General features: G+C 46.7%; 1 protein-coding gene across 1 annotated transcript in view; it reads right to left on the reverse strand.

Annotated features, from left to right (window-relative positions):
• NXN (nucleoredoxin) overlaps positions 1 to 22,090 on the reverse strand; it is a 457,847-nt gene that overhangs the window by 173,723 nt on the left and 262,034 nt on the right. The window contains exon 4 of the mRNA XM_086955000.1: positions 6,869 to 6,969. Within this exon, the coding sequence (XP_086811126.1) occupies positions 6,869 to 6,969 (101 nt within the window). The remainder of the gene's footprint in view (positions 1 to 6,868; positions 6,970 to 22,090) is intronic.

Consider the following 22,090-nt stretch of genomic DNA (forward strand, 5'->3'; position numbering starts at 1 on the left):
TTAGGGGCATGCCCTTCCTAGGTCTGCTGAATGCAACAAAGAGTTGGGATGACTTCCTGAATTGTCTGGTTCTGTCCAGATAGAATTTGAGGCATCTCTGAAGGTCTAAAGAGTGCAATGATTTCTCAGCCGAAGTAGATGGGTTCGGAAAGAACGATTTAAGAACCACAGGCTCATTTAAATGGAAGTCCGATGGGACTTTGGGTATGAATCGTGGGTTGGTACGCAGGATGACTCTGTCCTCTTTGAATTGTAAGAAAGGGTCCTGGATGGAGAGGGCTTGCAATTCGCCTACCCTTCTGGCCGAGGTAAGCGCCAGTAGGAGGGCTGTCTTCCACGACAGGAATTTGATATCCGATTTGTGGATAGGCTCAAAGGGATGCTTCATCAACTGGTGAAGAACTACGTTGAGTTGCCATGTTGGAGGGACAGGTTTTGGCCTAGGGAAGGACCTAAAAAGGCCCTTTAGGAATTGTTTGATGAGCCTGTCCGCCCACAGGGAAGGGCCCCTAGGTGTTCAAGTGAACCTAGAAATTGCTGCCAGGTGGACCTTGATGGACGCATGGGCAAGTCCTGAGTGCGCCAGGTGTAGGAGGTATGGCAGGAGTTGTTGGGGGGTGACATGGAAAGGATGTAGACCTTCCTTCTCACACCAGACGCAGAAGCGTTTCCATTTGAGAGTATAAGTCTTTTTTGTGCTGTCAGCTCTAGCGTTGGCCAGGACATCTTTGCACTCTTGTGGTATGTTCAGATGACTGAACTCGCGGTATTCAGGAGCCAGGCTGACAATTTCAGAGGGCCCAGGTTCGGGTGGAGAACCTGCCCGTGAGACATCGTGAGCAGGGTCGGGTGACTGTGTAGGCGAAGAGGTGGATGGACCGATAGACGATGGAGCTCTGTGTACCAGTGCTGCCTCGGCCAGGATGGGGCGATGAGGATCAGGGTGCAGGGCTCCGATTTCATTTTCCTGATTACCCTGGGTATCAGTGGGAATGGCGGAAAGGCGTAAGCAAACACGTTCTGCCAAGCTATGGAAAATGCATTCCCTAGTGTTCCTGGTTGGGGAAGCCTGCTTGCGAAGCTTGGGCATTTGGCGTTCTCCCTGGTGGCGAAGAGGTCTATCTGTGGCGTTCCCCACTTCGCGAAGATGTAGTCCATTGCACCCGCGTCTAGCTCCCATTCGTGGGATAGGGATTGTCCTCTGCTCAGGGCGTCCGCCAGGACGTTGTCTTTACCCGGAACGTATTCGGCTTTGAGTGTGATGCCATGTTGTAGAAGCCAGTTCCAAACTCTCTGAGATTCTCGAGAGAGAGAGAGAGAGCGCGTCCCTCCCTGTTTGTTCAGGTAGTGCATCGTCGTGGTGTTGTCCGTCCTGACTAGCACTGGGGAGTTTCGGATGCGCGGGAGGAACGATTGGAGCGCCAGGAAGACTGCCCGTAGCTCCAGAATGTTGATGTGGAGTTTGGATTCCTGTGGCGTCCATTTTCCGTTGGTCTGTAGTTCTTGCAGGACTGCACCCCAGCCCTCCAAGGATGCGTCCGTGGTGATGATATGTGGTTGCGCCGGAAGCAGGAACGGCAGCCCCTGCGACAGGTGTTTGGCTGATCTCCACCATTGTAGATTGTTGATCATAGGTTGGGTGACTCGTATGCGGTCCTCGAAAGATCCCGCAGCTTGTGTCCACTGTTTTGACAATTCTTCCTGCAGGGGGCGCATTTTTAGGCGGCAGTGCGGGATGAGCAGGATGCAAGACGACATCATGCCGAGGAGCGACTTGAAGATACGGACGGTCAGAGTCTTTTTGGATGCCACTGACCTGGCCAAGGAGATGAGTTTCGATTTTCTCTCCTGTGATGGAAAGGCTTTTGTGCATTCCGTGTCCAGGGTCGCTCCAAGAAAAGTGATGACTTGGGTTGGTGTTAGAGATGACTTTTCCTTGTTGAGGGTCAAGCCTAGGCGGCGGAAAAGATGCAGACAGGCGCTGGAAGATGCGGCTGCGGCTTCTCTCGACGGAGCCTTTACCAGCCAGTCGTCCAGGTAAGGGAAAACCTGGTGTCCCTGCTGGCGAAGAAAGGCTGCGACAGGAGAAAGGCATTTCGTAAAGATCCGTGGAGCAGATTTGAGGCCGAAGGGGAGGACGCGGAATTGGTAGTGTACCCCTGCGACTGCAAACCTTAGGAACTTCCTGTGTCCCTTGAGGATAGGGATGTGGTAATAGGCGTCCTGTAGGTCTAGTGATGTCATATAGTCGCCTTTTTCCAGAAGTCCCAGGATCTCTTGTAGCGTGACCATCCGGAACGACTGTTTCTTTAAGAACACATTGAGAGCTCTCAAGTCGAGGATCGGTCGCCATTTCTTCCCCTTTTTGTGGATTAGGAAGAAGTGGGAATAGAATCCCTCCCCCTTCTGGGCGTGTGGGACTTTTTCTATTGCGCCCTTCTGAAGCATGGAAGCTAGTTCTTGGAGAAGCAGCCGTAGGTGTCTGTGAGGGCGCTTGACAGTTGGTGTCTGTGGGGGATTTGAAAGGAATTCCAGAGAGTGGCCGAATTGGAGAAGTTGTAGAACCCACCGGTCCGTTATCTGCCGCCAATTTTGAATGTAAAAAGAAAGTTTTCCTCCAAGTCGTAAAGAATTTGATGGTGGAGGGGCTGGCCAATTGGTAGAGTCGTTGGCGATTGCCTGCGGGTCTCTTCTGTCCCTTTCCTCTGTAGGACGATTTGTTGAAGGAGGACTGACGTCCCGACTGGTTTTGGCGCTGTTGAAACTGCGTCTTGCCCTGTGAGTATGAGTAAGAGGACTTATTTTGATAAGAGCCTCTATAGGAGGATTGTCCTCTTCCCCTGTTGGTACGAAAGGACTGATTGCGAGATTGCAGAGTGCCTAAGGCTCTGGCTGTGTCGGTGTCGGTGTCCTTCTTGATTGCGGTGAGGGCTTCGTCAATCTTCTCGCCGAAAAGATGATCGCCATCATAAGGCATATCAAGAATTTTGGTTTGGACCTCCTGCCTGAAAGAGGTGGCCTTAAGCCAGCCTTGGCGTCTTAGGACAGCGGCGCCTGCCAGCTGTCTGAAGCCAGTCATGGCCACATCAATGGCACAGTCGATCAGTTCTGATGCCGAAGTTTGGCCCTCAAGGAGGAGCGAGTGTGCTTCCGCTTTTAGATCTTCTGGAAGGTCAGCAAGGTAGGGCGCGATGTCCGCCCAGAGTTGACGGTTGTAACATCCGAGAAGGGCAATGGAATTGGCGATCTTCACAGTCGTCGCTGAGGTAGTGGAAAAACGTTTCCCAACTGCATCCAACTTCCTGCCTTCTTTATCTGGTGGAGTTGATAAAGGTGATGCAGGGTTGCGCGAGTTCTTCTGCGCCGCCTGGGTGACCACAGAGTCCGCCTTGGGGTGACCCGTAAGGCATGCTGGAGCCGACGACGTAGCTCTATATTTTTTGTCCAGTCTGGGTACAACTACCTGCAGGGAAGCTGGAGACTGCATGAGCTGTTTGCCCTGTTTTAGTAGATAATCAATGATCGGGATCGATCTTGTAGTTTTCTTCATTGGTTCCTTAAAATCATAAAGGAAACAGTCAGTTTCCTGAGTTTCCATGGACATATGGAACCTTTTGGCTGCCCTTTCCATGAGGTTATGGAAACCTCCAATATCTGCTGGCGGGGACTCAGAGGATTGTGGCTCCGGAGAGGCTGGAGAATGAGTGACGTAGTCTTGGTCTGCATCCACGTCCGTATCGTCGTCTCGGACCTCCCCTTCTTCATGTTCCCTCCCCTCATCCTCGGACGAGATGGGGTCTTGTGCTGGGTCCTGTGTCCTAGGAAGAACCAGTGGAGGGGGCTTATGTCTTGGCACCTGCGCAGGAACGGGCACAGCTGGCTGTGGAGTTGGCGGAACAACAGGAGTGGCTTTTTGTGGAAACCGCTCTTTGTAGTCCTGAATGAGGAAGCGCAAGTCTGAAACTAAGGAGGCTGGCAAGCACACCATTGGGGTCACCTGAGTGTGAACTTGGGTAGATACAACTGGAGGAACAGGTTCTTCAACCTCCTGCTCTTCGTCCGTACTTTGGCACTTAACAATCAGGTCTGAGGGGTAGTGGCCTGGGTAAACATTTCCTCCTCCGGTTCTTGGTCCTGTAAGAAGCAGGATGGCGTCAGCTGCTGGACCTTACTAGGCGATGTCATCTCCGGTGTAATCGGTATTTTGGTGATTTTGATGGTAACATGGGATGTTTGGGCGTCCATCGCATGTGATAGTAGCTCAGACTCCTTCCAGGCACTAGTCGCCGTCGATACCTGTGACGATGGCTTCATTAAGGAGCCCTCCGTCAGTGGTTGAATTTTGGTCTTCGTCGACGACGCCCTCGTTGACGGTGTCTTTGTTAGCTTTTCCGCTGTCGACTGCTTCGTCGTCGGCGCTGTCGTCGACGGAGTGCCCTTCGTCGACGTAGTGCCCTTCGTCGACGGCTTCGTCGACGGTGTGACCTTCGTCGACGGTGTCGTCGTCGACGTCCTCGTCGACGGTGTCGTCGTCGACGTCCTCGTCGACGGACGTGTCGTCGACGATGTGCTCCTAGTCAACGATGGAGCGGAGGATGAAAGCGGTCTTCCTGTCGACGATGAGTGAGTTAGTGTCGTCGATGAGGAGGACGCCGACGATGCCATCGTCGTCGATACTGTCGTCGATGTAGAGACGGTTTTTAGCGATGAGGTGGTCGCCGATTGCGCCGTCGTCATAGTAAGCAGTGGTTGCTTCCTGGGGACAGGAAGGTCCTTGCTAGACACGGTAGGCTTGCCCTCTGAAGACCTCTTGGACTTCTTAGGAGGGGTGACTGAGGGGCCAGGCGAGGAAGCCCTAGGCCTCTTCAGGGAAAACTGTGAGGCGCCAGACATGCTCTCACCTTCAGAAATCAGGTCGCCTTCCGGTTTGTCCTTAAGCCTGTTTAGCCAAATTAGAAGTCTCCCTTCCCGGTCTTTCTGGGTCTTGTGGGAGAATTTACGGCAAATCCTGCAGTCTACGGACTGGTGGTGAGGATAGAGACAGTAAAGGCATGTCTCATGTTCGTCGTCCACGTGAAGCCTCAGTTTGCCACAGGAGGCACAGGGTCGAAAAAGTGCTCTTTTCTTGCTATCAGCCATAGCAAAAAGTCGAAAAAACTGTAAAGTTAGATGAAAATTCGAATTTCCTGAGGAGAACTCAGGTGGAGACTCCCTAGCACAACGTGCGGTAGAAAATCTGAGAGACTGAGGCTCCTCACAGGAAGGTTCTAGAGGGAGATAGTAGCTGATTGGTTGTTCCTTTTATTTTGGTCCTTTTTTACAAAAGGACATAGATAGGCTACCAAGGTGGGACCCTGGAGCCTACTCTATTCGGTCCTTCCTGCATAAGGACCTAGATAGGTTACTAAGGTGAGACCCTTAGACCTATTCTCTTTATGTATGTCTTAGGACATTACTTTTTTATATACCGGAGGCTTCCGTCTCGACGACGGGGAATGATTCAGGCATGTGAATCTATGAAAGACACCCAAATACTGGATAAACATGGATATTAATCCTACTTCAGAAACACCCTACTTAAACAGAATTTTCTTCCAAATGTTATTTTGCCCTTCAGCCTTTAAAACATTGCCCATAGTTTACCAACCTCCAAATTATCTTGGGTGCACTTTCTGGGGCAGCAGGAATGGCTCGGGTGGGGTGGAGGGTGCGAGGGGGATTGCAGGAGGCAGCGGCGGGGGGAGGGGTTGAATAAAAAAAAAAAAGTGAACTCACCTTGAGGATGGTTCCCGTGTCTTCTCTGCTCGTGCTCTCCTGCCTTCAACAGGAACAAGAAGCAGGCAGCTAGGCTCCCTCCCCTAAGCCAATCACAATGCTACAATGCAGCTTTGTGATTGGTCGGTGCGCCGTAACACAGCGCTCAGCCAGGGTCTGGAGGGGTGAGCATGACTGTTTTGGGTGGCCTGAGAGGGCAGACGAAACAGTCATTGAGCACTTGAGAGTGAGCGAGCCACTCCTCCACTGCTCCCAGAGCAGGGCAGCACCACCCACCCGACCGCCCGCAATGCAGACGGACACAAACCATAAAATTATAATAATTAAGTTATTATCATTTTATGTTTCTAAAGTTGGAACTGCTGTGAAGCAGTGAGGTGACGCCACTGTGCACTTTACCTTGTATTGCTATCTTAAGGATAGATTGGTCATTGCTCCCATGCCAATATGAAAAATACCACACCAATTTGGACTGAGCCTTTAAGTCCATACTGTTTAGCAAGGTACTTAAGCCAAAAATATAAATAAATAATTAAATATTCACAGACTGAAACTAACGCAACAGACCACCTTCACGGTGGTTGGCAGGACCCATTAATATGTGATCATATAGGAAAAAGCTGTGCAAGCAGGGTTCACAAATACCTTATCCGTACCCAATTTATGATATCCAAAATCCACCAGTGCGGGGATATTGTAGAGCCAGTGCAATGGTCACAAATCTGCGATTTCTTGCCTAGTAAGTGCATAGATCCTCTTTGGTTTGCTTAGCATGCTCTATAAAGGACTTTTACATTGCAAAACTACTAGGAGACAGCGTAATAGGTGCAGAGAGCTGAAACTAGACACTGAAATCTTTCACATGGTCAGAACAAGAGAAATGTGTACAGAACATATGTATGGTAAGGGGATAATGCTGTACAGGAGGTCTGCACAAGTACCATCTCTTACAATTTGTTAAACTAGTTGTGGTGTTATTTTCAGTCATCCATTTAGGAAGAGGACGTGAAGGTGATACAAACATACTCTCACCCCCAAATTGTCTTGTAAAACGTTTATAATCACAAGGCGTGTTGCTTTCCAAGATGTTTACCTGTCTGCACTGATGAAGACAATTTCAAACTTCTGACCAGATTCTTTTATTTTTCTATATGATTCCACCAAGACCCGTGTAAGGCTTCGGCATGGTGGACACTGAAAATGAAAAGCATTCAATAATAAGAAAGGACGTTTATATGAAACAAATTCACAAACCTTACCATGTTTACTATACCAAAAACAAGTTCAACAGTACTATGGCGATTTGATCACTTGGTAAAATCTCATGCGTTTATACAGTTTCCGAGCAAATACATTGGTCTAATGCAATTACAAGTAAAACCAACGGCTTTATGAGGCATTTGGTTTCCGTTTCCGCTTTCTGCAATTAAACGTTTGTGTTGAACCATCCGGCTTTCCGGTGATGAGATCGACAGTGTGATGTTTTAGTGGGGAGAACTGCATCTACAGCTTTTATAAACCAAAGGTGGAATTGATTAATGGACAGTTTAGCTTCAGAGGGTTGCAATGAGTTCTGATTGGAGGGCGTTTACGACAAGTTTCTTGGATGGTATTTAGGTCACGTTTCCTCCAAGGTACGGTGAAAGTGGATATAGTAGGATCTGTTTGAGGGAGTGTTGTCTTCGGAAGGTAGATTAAGGGTAAAACCAGCGCTTAATCTGTGCTGCTAGATGCAGGCGGTGGAGGACACCAGCATTCATTTTTGAGGACCAGACCGTATTATTCAACATCAGATTTTGACTTTGAGTAGGGATACTCATTGTACGGCCTGGGGTCTGCGTGCGGCCAGCCTGACTTTACACATGGTGAACAGAATTACAGGACTGCTGTTTACCTGGCTGAGCACTAACTTTCAGAAAGATGTACAACGGCAACGGACATGTAAACATAAGATAAAGACTTTATTCAAAAAAAGTGTAATTCTCCAACATGTGGAATTGTTTCACCTCCGTGCATCAAATTATGTTACTGCTTTCAGTGGCATGAACTAGAAGTACGTCTTCATACATGCACTTAAAAAAAAACAATCATGCCCTTCCCATCTCGGACAATGATGCCATTAGTGAACCAAGAGGCAAGTCAGTTGTCATGAACACCCACCATGTGGTCTAGGTTGTTATTATACATGGAACAACGTTATAGTCTATGAAATCAAACACGAGAAGATTTTGTATAGCGCACATCCAGAACTCATGTATTTCAAGGTGCTCTAACGTGATAATGAAGAAAAAGGAGACAAGATAAAACAATTGACTAGATTCACACAATTTGATCAAGAGGTGAACTCGGGATTGATCAGAGGTTTCCTAGATTAACATTGTCCAATGCAAACACCAGAAGGGCATCTCCTTCTCGCTTTAATTTTACATTAAAAGATAATGCTTGGCCTTTAAATCTTGGAGCATAAGATTAAAAAGTGGGTATCAGACAGAAGCCACGTGAATGTTCAGATCATTTTGCGCCCAAGATCCATGAGAACTTCGAGCCAAGGTAGGAATTTGGCTCAAGCTTTCAAGTGGCTTGCTTACTAAGATCACATTGTGGCAATTAAGATAACACTGTGATAAGTTCTAGTTTCAAGGTCCATAACTTTCTAACTGGGTTGGGTTACAATCCTATTTTCTTATCACATACTTAGTGCCAATGTTTAGTTTGATTTAGGTTCTTTCTACGCTGTTAAAAAAAAAAAGAGAAGGAGCAGCGAGATATGTAGGTATGTTAAAAAATGTACTGCACATAATTTGTCACAAAGGGAGGTGGGATTAATAAAAATCATGTTTTATGGTTTCACAACTTCCATCTTGACCATCACACAACAACTGGGTTTTGTGTGAGTGGTTCAGATGGTGAGACTCGGGGACTACTCAAACCAAAGAAATGGAACCAGCCCAGGCTTCTAATACAGAGCTCACAGCCAACATATTTCGACGAAGTGGTAAAGTCAGGATTAAAATGTCTAGTCTCCAAGTGCCATGGCTAAAACTTTACCACTGTACCATGACTAGCAGTGGAGGTTGGGTATTTGTGTCTGCCCCCAACAGTGAAATGCATTTCTTGTGATAAAAATAAATGCAGCTTCGCAGAAAATACCTGCCATACTTGCACTTAGTCCTGCGGATGCCAGGCACCCCCGTGTGATGGGAGCATGGCACCAATATTAGACTGAACGCTGACCCCGATGGGCCTGGGCTCATACTGAGCAAACGCGCCTTGGAGGCCCAGCCATGCAATGACAGACAGGGGCAGCTAACATGTCTGAGGTGGCTAGCACTGTCAACTAGCTGTGTTGAGTGGACCAGAGGAACAGCGGAGACTATCCCCAGGACCAAATGACTGGGACCCTAGTGCCTACTTGTGGCCAACCTGACCTTTGCATATGGCGACTTTCAGAGAGATGTACATCGAGAAAAGAACATGTAAAAAATAAGATAAAGACTTCAATATTCAAAAAGTGTACTTCTCCAACATGTGGAACCCTTACACCTTTGTGCAGTGCATCTGATTATAACACTGCTTTCAGTTGCATGAATTAGAAGTATGTGTTCATACATGAACTTAAAAACATTCACGTCCTCCCCATCTCTGACAAAAATGCCATTAGTGAACTAAGAGACAAGTCAGTTGTCATGAACATACCCCCATGTGGTCTAGGTTGTTGTTATACATGCAGCAAAAATATAGGTCTATGGAATCAAACAAGAGAAGTTTTTGTACAGCGCACATACTGAACTCATATTTCAAGGTGCTCTAACGTGATAATGAAGAACAAGCATTGGCATAGCCAGTAGGTCTCGCCTTAGGAACCCCGTATGTTCTTAGCCATGCAGCACATTATCCATTACAGAACATTACATTAGCTCCTTGCTTAAGCGTAGATATACGGGTGTTCAAAGATGGCTGGCTTTACCATACAAACCTTGGGATTGAAAACCAACATCACTGTTTCATGAGGCTGTGCTCCGGGCTCAGTGAAGTACCGGCCTTAGGTATGCAAGATCCTAGAGCACTGAAGGGGTGTGCCACGCCCCATCATGGAAACTCAGGGTTGAATGTGGTAGTGGCAGTACCAGGTTGGCCTGCCAGGCGTGGACACCATGCTGGCTACGGGCAGGGGCTAGCAGGCTGTGCTCCAGTGCACGAAAAGAGCAGCGAGTGGACCTTGGCGGTGGCTGTGTTGTGAGTGAGAGCAGAGCACCAAGCACATTTGGTACTTTACTTTAGCAGCATTACACCTGGTCAGCAAATGAATGATTTTTATGCCTCGCTCCAGGGCTAGGCACACTTACTGTGCAGCGAGAGCTGGTGGCCAGCAAGAGCAACTGCAATTACCACGGCCTGGCTTGCCTCTCTCTGTTTCTTGTGGCTGGCTGCCGGGCATGATGAGGGCATGAGGCTCCACTCGCTCAGCTCAGTGCTCTGGGCAGGCAGCGCAACTGAACGAACTACCACACCTACTCTCAGTATTTCTGGCGCAACCCCATAAAAAAGCATTCATAAAAAAACACAGATGCTGACTTTCAATAAACGAGGTTGTGGGGGCGCGTCAAAGCAGACCTTCGCCTTTCTTTTCTGAACATGGCATCCAAAGTAAAAAAAACACAAACACTACTCCTAAAGCAAATAAAAAAAAGAATACATTTTAGAAACACACAGGTTACTAAAGATGCAACTATCCACAACTAGGAGCCAAGGGGGTGAAAGAGAACAGGTCGCCCCCACTCACGAAATTCAACACAAGAAAGGACCTGCTCTCTCAACTGTCTGGACAATTCAAAAGGTGGTGGCGAGGCTTTTACTGCAGCGAATCCAGGGTTGGATCGAGACTAATGATGTCTTATCGCCTCTCCAGGCCGGGTTTCGCAGCCATACCAGTACGGTCGACCAAGTTTTTAGATTTGTTTTAATTTACTGGCGCGTAGTGCTATTAGGGGTGGGGGGGTCACGCTTTTTGCTGCTTTCGTTGATCTTAAATCAGTGTTCGATCTGGTGGCCCGCGCAAAATTGTGGGCAGCCCTACAAGAACAGGGCATGCCTTCGGATATTTTGTCCCTCTTAATTAGACTACATGAGGATAATTTTGCCAGAGTCCGTTGGAACCAGCAGGGAAGTGTGACTGATACATTTCCAATCGCCAGGGGAGTGCGCCAAGGGTGCGTACCAGCCCCTACTCTCTTCTCACTATACATCAACCGATGCCCCTAAGTTGGATGGTAAGCTGATCCCCCTGCTGATGTTTGCAGACGACACGTTATTAATTTAAAAAAAGCAGCAGAGCCTCCAGAAGGCCATTGATGTTTTTGAAGTCTTCTGCAATGACCATGGACTTGTCCTTAACACAACTAAGACTAAGTTCATGGTCTTACATAAAAATAGATAAGTTAAAGGGAAGGCGGTTATGAACGGGGTTCAATTGGAACAGACCCAAGTATTCACTTACTTGGGCATTACCCTATCATCCAAATTAGATTGGAAACAACACACAAACCACCTGGTCACGAAGCACGCACAACTGACGGGTGCACTTACTAAGGAATTTTATTTGTCACATACTAGGCCAATTACCCAGGTCTTAAAAGATCTACGATGCCAAAGTTGGAGCGGCAGTCCTATATGGGGCGGAACTGTGGGGACTTAGTCATCTAAAGAAATTGACGGGTGCGCAAAATAAATTTCTGCGCAGTATTACAGGCCTCCCGGTCTCTACCCCTTTGATTCCTCTCCGCTACAATCTGGGATTGCATTGCCTCGAGGATATGGCTCGATATAGATCAGCTGCCTATTGGAAGAGATTATGGGTTACTCCAGAACTCTCCCAGTATGCTCGGGCCTTCCTCGAGGTTAGAGATGCAGATAGGGCTCACAAAATATCATGGTTGTGGGAGCTAAAGGCCATATATATGGCTATGGGCCTATCCCCACTGTGGGTTGACCCATCAGTGAATTTCTTCCCCCCTAGAAAAATATTTAGAGACCGGTATTGGAACATGCTTGAGATTAAACGATTTTGCCGTTGTATTGAGCCTCCATTTACGGCGGAATTCCTAGGACTGAAACACTCTCCAGCCCTAGAGGGTTATTGGGACTGGATTACTATCCCGGGGGACAGGAAGAAATTCCATCAATTCAGGGTGGGGACTCTACCACTCAATGCCTTCACTGCAAGGTGGTGCGGGAGACAAGGTCCTGTCTGCCCCTTTTGTCCCACCCAGCAGGAAAGCATTGGGCACATACTATTTGCTTGCCCTGAATATAAGGTTCCTCAGATATCCTGGCTAAAACCTATTTGTTTGCAGTTAGGTCTGAAAACAGGCCGTGAGTCCGTTAGGATCCTCCGAACTGATAATTCCCAGGCCGTGGTTTCTCAACATAGTGTCTAAAGTACAAATAAATAAATAAATAAACAGTTCCTATAATACATAAAAAACAAGAGATCGTGGCGGTTGTGTACCTTTCATCAAGCCGGCAGACAAAGTAAACAAAACACAACACTTAACACAAGCAGAAGCAGCTTAACAAAAAAAAAGAATGCTCTCAAAGCATCCGAAATAACAAGAAGAGCAAGAGCACATTCAGGGAAGACTTCATGGGGGGATACAAAAGTTCCAAAGTAGGGCCTTCAAAGCATATTCATCAAACAAAAGCCAACCTTAACAAGGGACAGCAAGAGGAACCTATGAAAAATATGAATGTGCTTGAAGCTCATGCTATAGATACAGCATGCCTCACAGAGACAGCGCACACGCGCTGCCTAGGTGAGTCCAAAATAGGAGTCCAGATAAAATAAACAATTGCCTTGAATGACACTTTCATTAAGTGGTAAACCCTGAATTGATACACGGTTTTCTAGATTAACATTGTGCAATTCAGCCACTGGATGGGTATCTCTTTCTCTCTTTCATTTTATATTAAAGTTAATAATTGGTCTTTAAATCTTGGAGCATGAGATTTATCTGCGGGCCTGTGGTGGGCCCAGACTGTTGGATGAGGGGACGACCGCTAGCAAGTCAGCAACCGGCTGTGGGGGTGAGTGGGCTGGGCTGCACAGCCAAAGTAAAGTGGTCACCTCTGATTGCACCCAACGCCCTCAGGACTCCAGGGCCTTGTAAGGTACAACTTTACCCTATGGGATGCTGCAGGACTTATTGGCAGTTGGAGGGATTGAGGCCTCCCATGTGCATAACACCAGTTTGTCCTGTCCTTTAGAGCACATCACTATGGAGTGCCCGCAGTTGGATAAGCACTGTACCCTACACGCCTATTGTGTTCCCTTCAGCACAGTCCCAAAATGTACTTACTTATGCTTGCAACACCTCCTGGGTTATAGGCCATCAACCAGGACTCTCCAGGCATCTCAGTTCTGGGCTTTAATTTCAAACTGTCTCCAGATGTAACCCATCTCCTTGCAGTCAGCCTCAAGACCCTGGCGCCAAGCGTTTCTTGGTCGCCTACTTTTCCCCCTTGAGGGTTTCAAGCCATGACTTGCCTGGTGGTGTCTAATGCAGGCTTGTGGAGGGTGTGACCTATCCAGCTCCAGCGTCTTGTCATGATTTCTTCATGAGCAGGGATTAGGAAAGTCTGTTGCAATAGGTCATTGTACTCGGTTAGTGTTTGGCCAGTGGATTAAGAGGATTTTCCTCAGACGTGTGTTGATGAAGGTCTGGACTTTGTTGGTGGTGGTTACCATTGTCCTCCAAGTTTCTGCTCCGTACATTTTTAGTTGGTGTTAAAAAGCCTGATCTTGGTTTGCAGCGTTAGGTCCTTCGAGCTCTAAATCTCCTTTATCTGAATGAAGGCAGCCCTTGCTTTGCGCCTGTGCTGTCAAGCTTGTTTATGACACTGCCCAGGTAGGAGAAGGCTTCCATCTCTTCCAGTGCATCGTCTGAAAGAGTGACTGCAGTCGAGCTGGCCAAGATACCCTGCGGGATCTTAGTTTTCCCCCTGTGGATGTCGAGGCCAATTTGTGTTGATGTGGCTGCCACCTTGTCAGTCTTCTCTTGCATCTGCAGATGGGTATGGGAGAGTAGGGACAGGTTATCTGCAAAGTCCAGGTAGTCGAGCTGGATCCAAGGTGTCCAGTGGACCCAGTTTCTTCTCCTTGCTGTGGATGCCTTCATGATCCAGTCTAGGGCCTTCAGGTAGAGAAAAAAGTTGAGCGCAAACAACCCTGGTGGACTCTATTCCTCACTTGTAAGGCTTCCGTAAATTGTCCTCCATGGACTTTCTTGCAGGTCACTCAATCGTTAGAGTTCCTGATGATTCTTAAGTGTTTATCTGGCACAATGTAGCAGCAGAGGAGTTTCCAAAGTGTCTCTCTGTCTGAACTGTTGAAGGCCTTCTCATTGTTGATGAACTTTACAGAGAGGGGGAGTTCCGTGTTACCGGCGCATGACTTACTATGCCCGGTTGCTTTAAAACTAATCGTGAAATAAATTGCTGCTAATCGGCCTCTATTGCTGCCACTTTTTGGAACTTCGCCCCATTTTTAAAATTACGACTCAAAGCTTTTTAATTCTTCACTTGTATTTTAATATTGAAACGTTGTACTTGTGTATTGGGTGCTCTGTTCTGTATCTGTTGTCCCCTACCTGCCTCTGCCCCGGTCCTCCGCGGGTTTTCCCGTTTGCTTGGAGGGCACGCTGGCAGACAGCTAGTCCCCCCGCTCCCATTGGCTGGTGACGGTCAGGTGGTGCGCAAGACTCAGGGACGGACATATTAAATCGGGATGACTTTCTCCGCGCACAGCGGACGCGTGCAGCGGACGTGCGCCAAAGTTGCGCCAAAGTTAAGCCCGTCTGCGCCTGTCCGCGCTGAGGACGGGCTATATAGGGCTGAAACTTTGACATCGCCTGGTAGTCAGACTACACGGACTTATGCTTATGGGGATTTAGTCTTACTTAAGCCCTCCTTTCTTCCTTGCCACCATAGTCTCCCTCCAGAAGTTTTCCTTCGTTCACCCATCTGTTGCTGCTACTCAAGCAATACTGAGCACTCTCTTCCCCCCCGCTCTAAAGATCGCATTATGGCCAAAACACCTCCTACACTTACTGCCCTTATAGAAAGAGGTTTCCTTATCAATGCTAGGTCATTGATCAAAAACAATATTGCGTTCCATGATTTTGTCACTGCCAAGAACCCTTCTTGGGTTTTCATTACTGAAACCTGGGCTTCTGAATCCTCCGGTCCGGATCTTCTGCACGCCATCCTTGAGGGCTATGCGTTAAATAGATTGGATAGAGTCGGTCGCAGAGGAGGAGGGCTGGCGATTCTATACAAAACCTCGGCTGTCTGTCGCACTACGACTCTTTCCTCTCCGGCGGATCTGTTTCAGGCCATTCATTTTTCAATTTCTTCTTCTTCCTCTGTATCTTTCTCCGGCATCCTTATCTATAGGCCTCCTGGACCGAGATCCAGTTTCACTCAAACTCCTTAAAATCTTAGAACCCTATTTTGGTAAATCCCACCTTACGGTCATGGGGGATCTAAATTTTCATTTAGATGATTTTTGTTCGAATGATACACTTTCTTTAGTTGACCTAATGACCGCCTGTGGCCTCGTCCAGCAGGTAAACTGTTCCACTCATCTGGCTGGCCACATCCTAGATGGGGTGTTCTCCAACGACCCCAGACTCTCTACGGGCCCGCCCATTCCCCTGGTATGGTCTGACCATCTGGCGGTGCCTCTTGAACTCAAATTCCCTCCCTCCTCTTCCTTGTGTCATGGGCTCACGAACAGGAAACTTAAAAGAAACTATAGGGGCATTACGAACATCTCTCTTACTAAGAGCTGTAGGAGGCAGGAGAGACTATGGCGAACGTCCTGGAACCTTAAGGATCGAGAGAAACATAAGTTGTTGTTTGTAGATTACAAATTAAGGGTCATCAAAGAAAAACAGGCTTACTTTTCTAAGCTTACTACGTCCCTTACTTCCCCGAAGGATCTATTTAAAATCGTTGACTCCTTATGTTCCTTACAAACCCCTGATCCTATCACAAGGTCCCAAGAGCTGTGCGACAGGATCGATCAGTTCTTTCATACAAAAATTGCGGAAATCCATCATACTCTGGAAATTGAGTCCCCTTTCTCTCTCGACCCAACCCCCAGTAGACTGTTGGGGTAAAATTCCCACAAACGTTTTGTCCAACTTCCCACCTCTCACACTGGAGCAGCTAGATTCTCTTCTAAATAGAACCAAGTCAGGCTCGCTCCTGGATCCCTGCCCTTTGAAGATCTTGAAAGAATGCAGGCAAACTCTGCTGCCCCCCCCCCTGTAGGAGATAATGAACTGTGCCATGAACCAGGGCATTTTCCCAACTGTTTGGAAATAGGCCATAGTCAAGCCACTGCTTAAAAAGCAGACTTTGGATCCGGACACTCTTAAAAATGTTCGACCTATATCGTTGCTGCCTGCCCCAGCTAAATTGCTTGAATGCCATCTCAATCAGCATTTGACTTCTTTGCTGAAGGTCTCGGGGTTTCTGGACGTATCACAGCACGATTTTAGAAAGTTCCACAGTACCGAGTCGGCTCTTACGGTAGTAGTCGACAACATTAGATCAAAGGTTGACTGAGGCCAGACCACTCTATTGGTATTACTTGACTTGACTACTGCCTTTGACACCCTATCTCCTTTGACTTTAACAGCTCGGTTAAAGGAGATAGGGGTGGAGGGCCCAGCACTGAGCCTCCTGTCCTCTTTTCTCAGCCATAGAGAGCAGAGGGTCAAGCTTGGAGAGTTCCTCTCCCCTGCTAAGCCTGTGCAATTTGGGGTTCCACAGGGGTCGGCCTTGAGCTCGACCCTTTTTAACATCTATGTGGCTCCATTTGCTAGGTTAGTAAGATCGCACGGGATGGAGGTGGTGTCATACGCCGATGACACGCAGATCATGGTGTCCCTCTCCCACTTGGTGAGTACCTCCGCGTTCATCTTCAGGAACTGCATGCAGGCAGTTTCTGAATGGATGATCTTAAATTCACTGAAGCTGAACGAAGAGAAAACCGAGGTCTTGATCTTTGGCAAAGATCAAAACATATGGTCCAGTGATTGGTGGCCCCCCTCCCTGGGAACCTGTCCTATGCCTGTTAAATCAGCCCGCAATCTGGGAGTGATTTTAGATACTTCACTGGACATGACGCAGCAGGCTAACCGGACTGTGCCTACCTGTTGGGGAGTTAAGATTCTCAGAAAAATAGCCCATTATCTTTCTCCCCAAACTCGTAAACAGACCGTGGTGGCCCTTTTGGCATCACGGCTGGATTACTGTAATATACTGTATGCGGGAATCAATAAGAACCTGATTCTACGCCTGCAGACCACCCAGAATGCGGCTGCTAAATTTGTCCTGGGCGTCTCTAATACCTCCTCTACTACTCTTGCTAGGAAGAGTTTGCACTGGCTGAAGTACTGGGTTTTTAAGAACCCAGCGGTGCCAGGGAACACACCCTAAAACTTCGAGTCCTTCCTGTTTCAGACTACAGAAACACAGAGTCTTCTTGGTGAAGTCAAAGATCGTATTTATTGGCTGCAGCCAGTAACAGGTATCCTAGAAGTACAACACAGTGTATATTCTCAGGAGACTGCTCAATCTTACAAAGCCAGCCTTCTCTTTTTATACAAAATATTATGCTTTAGGCAAACACTGGGAAAGGAACTGGCTGAACAGGTTTGGCTTCAGGCAGTGGAGTCAGCTTGCCCAGGTCACAGAGGAGTCAGCAAAGGTGTACGTGTCCTTCAGACTCGTTTTTGGCCTTAGTCATTGGTCTATGTGAGGGCAATCACAAAATGGCTGCCGTTCACAAAATGGAACCCGAGGGTTCAGGACGGAACCTCTGATTTAAGGGTGATTTTGTCACCCGAATATGACGAAAATGCTTGTGCATAGTATTCTAATCATTCTCGGTCTGCTGATACCAAAATCGTCATGATACGACGATGTTTATAACACGGGTCCAGAATTTTCAGTATCCGATTCATCTTAGGATCACTTTCAAAATCTTATGCCTGGTTTTCAGCGCCTTAGCAGGTGGCGGTCCAGAAACTATTGGCTCCCTCCTGGTCCCCTACATCCCAAGTAGAAGCCTCTGTTCTGCCTCTAAGAATCTCCTAGTCGTTCCCCGAACAAACATAGTCAGATGGGGTGGAAGGGCCTTCTCTTCCATGGCCCCTAAACTGTGGAATGAACTTCCTCCCGAGTTACAAGCACAACCTTCTCTGGCTCTTTTTAAGAAAGCATTAAAAACGCGGCTTTTCATTGAGACCTATCAGTAGCATGTTTTTCTGATTCTCTTATTTTGTATAATGTTTGGTTAGGCGCCTTGACGCCCGTTGGGCAAAGTTGGGCATTACAAATTGCTTTTCATTCATTCATTTCATCAACTGCTCAATGATAATGCACAGTGTTGCAATCAGGTCTGTGCAGGATCTATCATTGCAGAAGTCAGCTTGCTGGTTTTGCAACATCACATCAAAGTGTTCCTTTATTCAGTTCAAGATGACTCTGTTGAACACTGTCTGTGGTTGATAGAAGTGTTATCCCTCTGTAGTTTGCACAGTTACTCAGGTCACCTTTACTGGAGATCTTGAGGAGATGTCCCTCCTTTCAGTTTGACATCACCTTTTCCTCTTCCCAGATTCTTCCAAAGATGGGGTGTCTTGCCCTACTTCCTCCTCGTTTGGCCTCCTGCAATCGATTGGCAAGTCTTTTCAGCTGGCTGTACGTCTGGTGGAGAATGTGGCACTGGCTGGTTCAGCACGTCTTCAAAGGGCTCCACCCATCTTTGCTGTTCACCTTCGTTACCCAGGATTGTCTTCCCAGCTTTGTCTTTAACAGGTCTTTCTGGCATGCTGGATCTGCCAAACAGCTTCCTTGATATTCTGTACAATTCTTTCAAGTTTCCATGGCATGCTGCTTCCTGGGCTACTGTGGCAAGACAATCAATTAATCTGCATGTCTGCTCTTTGCTTTCTTTTTGGTTATGGTGTACTCGCCTTGAGGTTTATCTTTTTCTGCTCTTGTTCGGCTGGTGTTGACTGCAGCTTTCTTTTCTTTTCTGTCTTGGATTTTGCGAAGAGTCTTGTTGGAGATCATTACTTTATGCTGGTGTTTCTTGGGAACCAAGTACCTCCTGGCAGGTTGATTTCATGTTTTTTTTTTAACTTCTCCCATTGACTTTCTACTGGCTCTGTTGTCCTCTAGTTCTTTCAGGACATGAAACTTGCTACTGACTGTGACTGAGTATTCACACCATTATTGTGCATCTTTGAGGAGGGTGCGGTTATATGGAAGGTGTTGGTTTGTCGGTTCCATCCATGCTTTCTTTAGCTGTAGCCTGGACATGACAAGGTGATGGTTTGATGCCACGTACATTTTTCTCATCACTCTTACATCCTGCAGGGACCTCTGGAACTTCTTGGCAATGCAGACATGGTCGATCTGATTCTCTGTTGAATGGTCTGGTGACACTAATGATGCCTTGTGTGTTCTTTTGTGTGGGAATACACTACCGCCTAACACCAGATTGTTCAGAGTACAGAGATCTACAAGCCTTCCATCAGTTTTTTTCATGTAACCAAGGCCATGGTTGCCCATGACTTCTTCATACCCAGTGTTGAAACTTCTAATCTTGGCACGGAGGTCCTAATCCGTATGGGGATGTCTCTCTCAAAGCATTTCTCCAAGATGGGTTGGAGTCTGTTGTAAACCTGTTCCTTTTCCTTCTATTTGTCGTCATTTGTAGTTGCACAGCGCAGGATAACATTCATGTTGATCTCTTTTTCTTTTTGTGGAAGGTCACTGTGAGGATTCAGGGACTGTGGGTTAACCATCCAATTAGAGCACGGTTGGCTGCTGGTGTTCACATCAGTGCTACTCCCTGAGTGTGTGGGGCATTCTCTTACAGCAGCATTCCGCCTGGAGCCTGTCTTTTCTGTCAGGACTGAATCCATATAGTCTATCTAATGCCAAGAAGCGGAAGGTTCTATTTTACCATCTCTGCAGCAGCTTGTGCTGTTTTGCCCGTCTCGACATACTCCTCATTTCCATGTCCCGATGGTGATTGTCTTGGTCGAAATGTCAAGATGGTGAATGTCTTGGTCGAAAAGTACCGTCATGTAGCTTTGCTGAACTGGAGATACCAGCTGTCAATACTGACTCACATACATCAATTAAGGCTGCCTGATGTAGGGCGGGAACTCCCTGCCATTGCAGCCTGGACTGCTATCTTCAGTATCACTGTATGAAGTGATCTCAACCTTGCCACCTAGGGTGTGCCATACTCCTCCACCCGCGCAAACACTAGCAAAAATTGGCAAATCAGACCCTAATCAAGGGAAGCTGGCCTTTGACCAGCATAAGACTGCCGAGCAGACAACACCTGCAGCAATCCCCTGCAGGAGACCAGGATCTGGATGCCTTAGAGCAGGTGTCTCCAACAGCCGACTGGAAGCTACTAGAAGCTCGCAGAAACCTTGAGAGTAGCTCCCAGCCTTGAGTTCATTTTCAACTAAGAACTGCAATAAATAAGTGTTGCGTTATCCTTTGAAAGTTAAGGGAACGCTATGTTTATTTTACATTATTATCAGGCTGCAGACAATGAGTCAATTGGGTCACAGAGTTTTAGACCTACAGCCCGAGGTATTTAACTCTTAAATAAAAGTCAATCTCAACTCAATATTGGAGAATGAGAACAAAATTATATTTCTGAATGCTTTTAAATTAAAGAAAATTAAAAAGAAGAGTTAACTTAATGATTATTCATGAAAAAAAATTTCAGTTTTTTCAAACCCTCAAAGTGCATTAAATCCATGCATTTACACAATCTTATGCTAAATAAATATACTCTAATGAATTGCATTTTATATAAATTAGTAACATAAAAACAATTTAAAAACAGACAAATAAAACAAAAAAATTCATGGAACAATTTCACAACCATGAAAATCAATAAGCATTCTTAAAAGATGGATAAAGTGCAAAGTGCATTAAAAACATTAGCCACATTTTCCTAAAGACAAATTTACCATAGTATAATCATATCACTGAAGGCCAAATCAGTCATCACTTGCTAGTGTACCGGACATGTTAGCTACCTTATCTGCCTGGGTCAAGAACTTCTGGCGCCTAAGGCAGACGCTTAACAGAAAACAGCTTACAGCTAAGACAATGGAATCAGAAGTATCAGTCTCAAAATTCTATTAGCAACACGATACTGTCTAACTGCTAGATTCAGGCATATTGGTCAAATCCACCTCCTGTGAATTATGCGGTATTTAGTACAAAAAAACAGGATATGTTCCTCAGAATCCTGTGCTAAGCAATATGCAGGTAAACATACAGAGACTCGATCAGTGGCCAAGTAACTAAAAGCCTTATAGGTAAACATCCCAAACAAAACCTCCAAAATAAACTTTTTGCCAACAGTGGTGAGATCAGATCCAGAAAGGGCTCAAACTTAGGACAAAGATTAAAGGATAGGAACTGGGTAGTTAGACGTCCATTTGCTGTACTCTTAGCGTACGATTCTGCCACGGAACGTCCATTACTTGATTTTTACTCTAGCTTCAGCTCAGGCGTAGACCATATTCCCAGCCAGGACATAATAAGTTTCAGGTATACTAGGGGTACGATAGACCGGAAACCTACTGTTATGTATAATTTTAAGACCCTATTGTAAGTTTCCCGATTCATGCCCTTATATAGGTATAAATCACCATATTCTTATATATACATAGAAATCAGAACCATATTTAGGCATAGCTCATGCAGTCTAAATACGGCAGGGCAACTTCCACTAGTTCTGAAAATCCACAACGATTTCTTGGAAAAACCCGCCTTCAGCAGTCAGGGACTTCCCCTTGCTTGAATATTTATTTATTCAAGAACTCATGGAGTTTTCAAAGAACTGAGGCTCTTTGGTGACGTTATGTCCACCTTTACGTCAAACTCAGCACCTTCAAGGTATAAATATGCCCACACTCACACAAGCAAACACACAGTGGTTTGGAGCAGTTAGACTATCCACTTGCCCGACGCACCCTGCTACAGCAAGTGCCGAAGGAAGCCGACCCTCGAGCAGACACACAGAGACCATGTCTTTTCTCCTGACGAGAAATCCAGCTTCAGTGTTTCCAAGCTACCCTTGCGAGTTGTTGGGAAATCGAGTCTCGAGACCGACCTTCTCCATTCTAAACTAAGGTACGGAGCTGATTAGACCCTTCGAGAAATCTTGAGAAGATTCTTGGCAAAGAATACTACATTT

Source organism: Lissotriton vulgaris, chromosome 2_1 (assembly GCF_964263255.1).
Source record: "Lissotriton vulgaris chromosome 2_1, aLisVul1.2, whole genome shotgun sequence".
Classification (NCBI taxonomy): Eukaryota; Metazoa; Chordata; class Amphibia; order Caudata; family Salamandridae; genus Lissotriton; species Lissotriton vulgaris.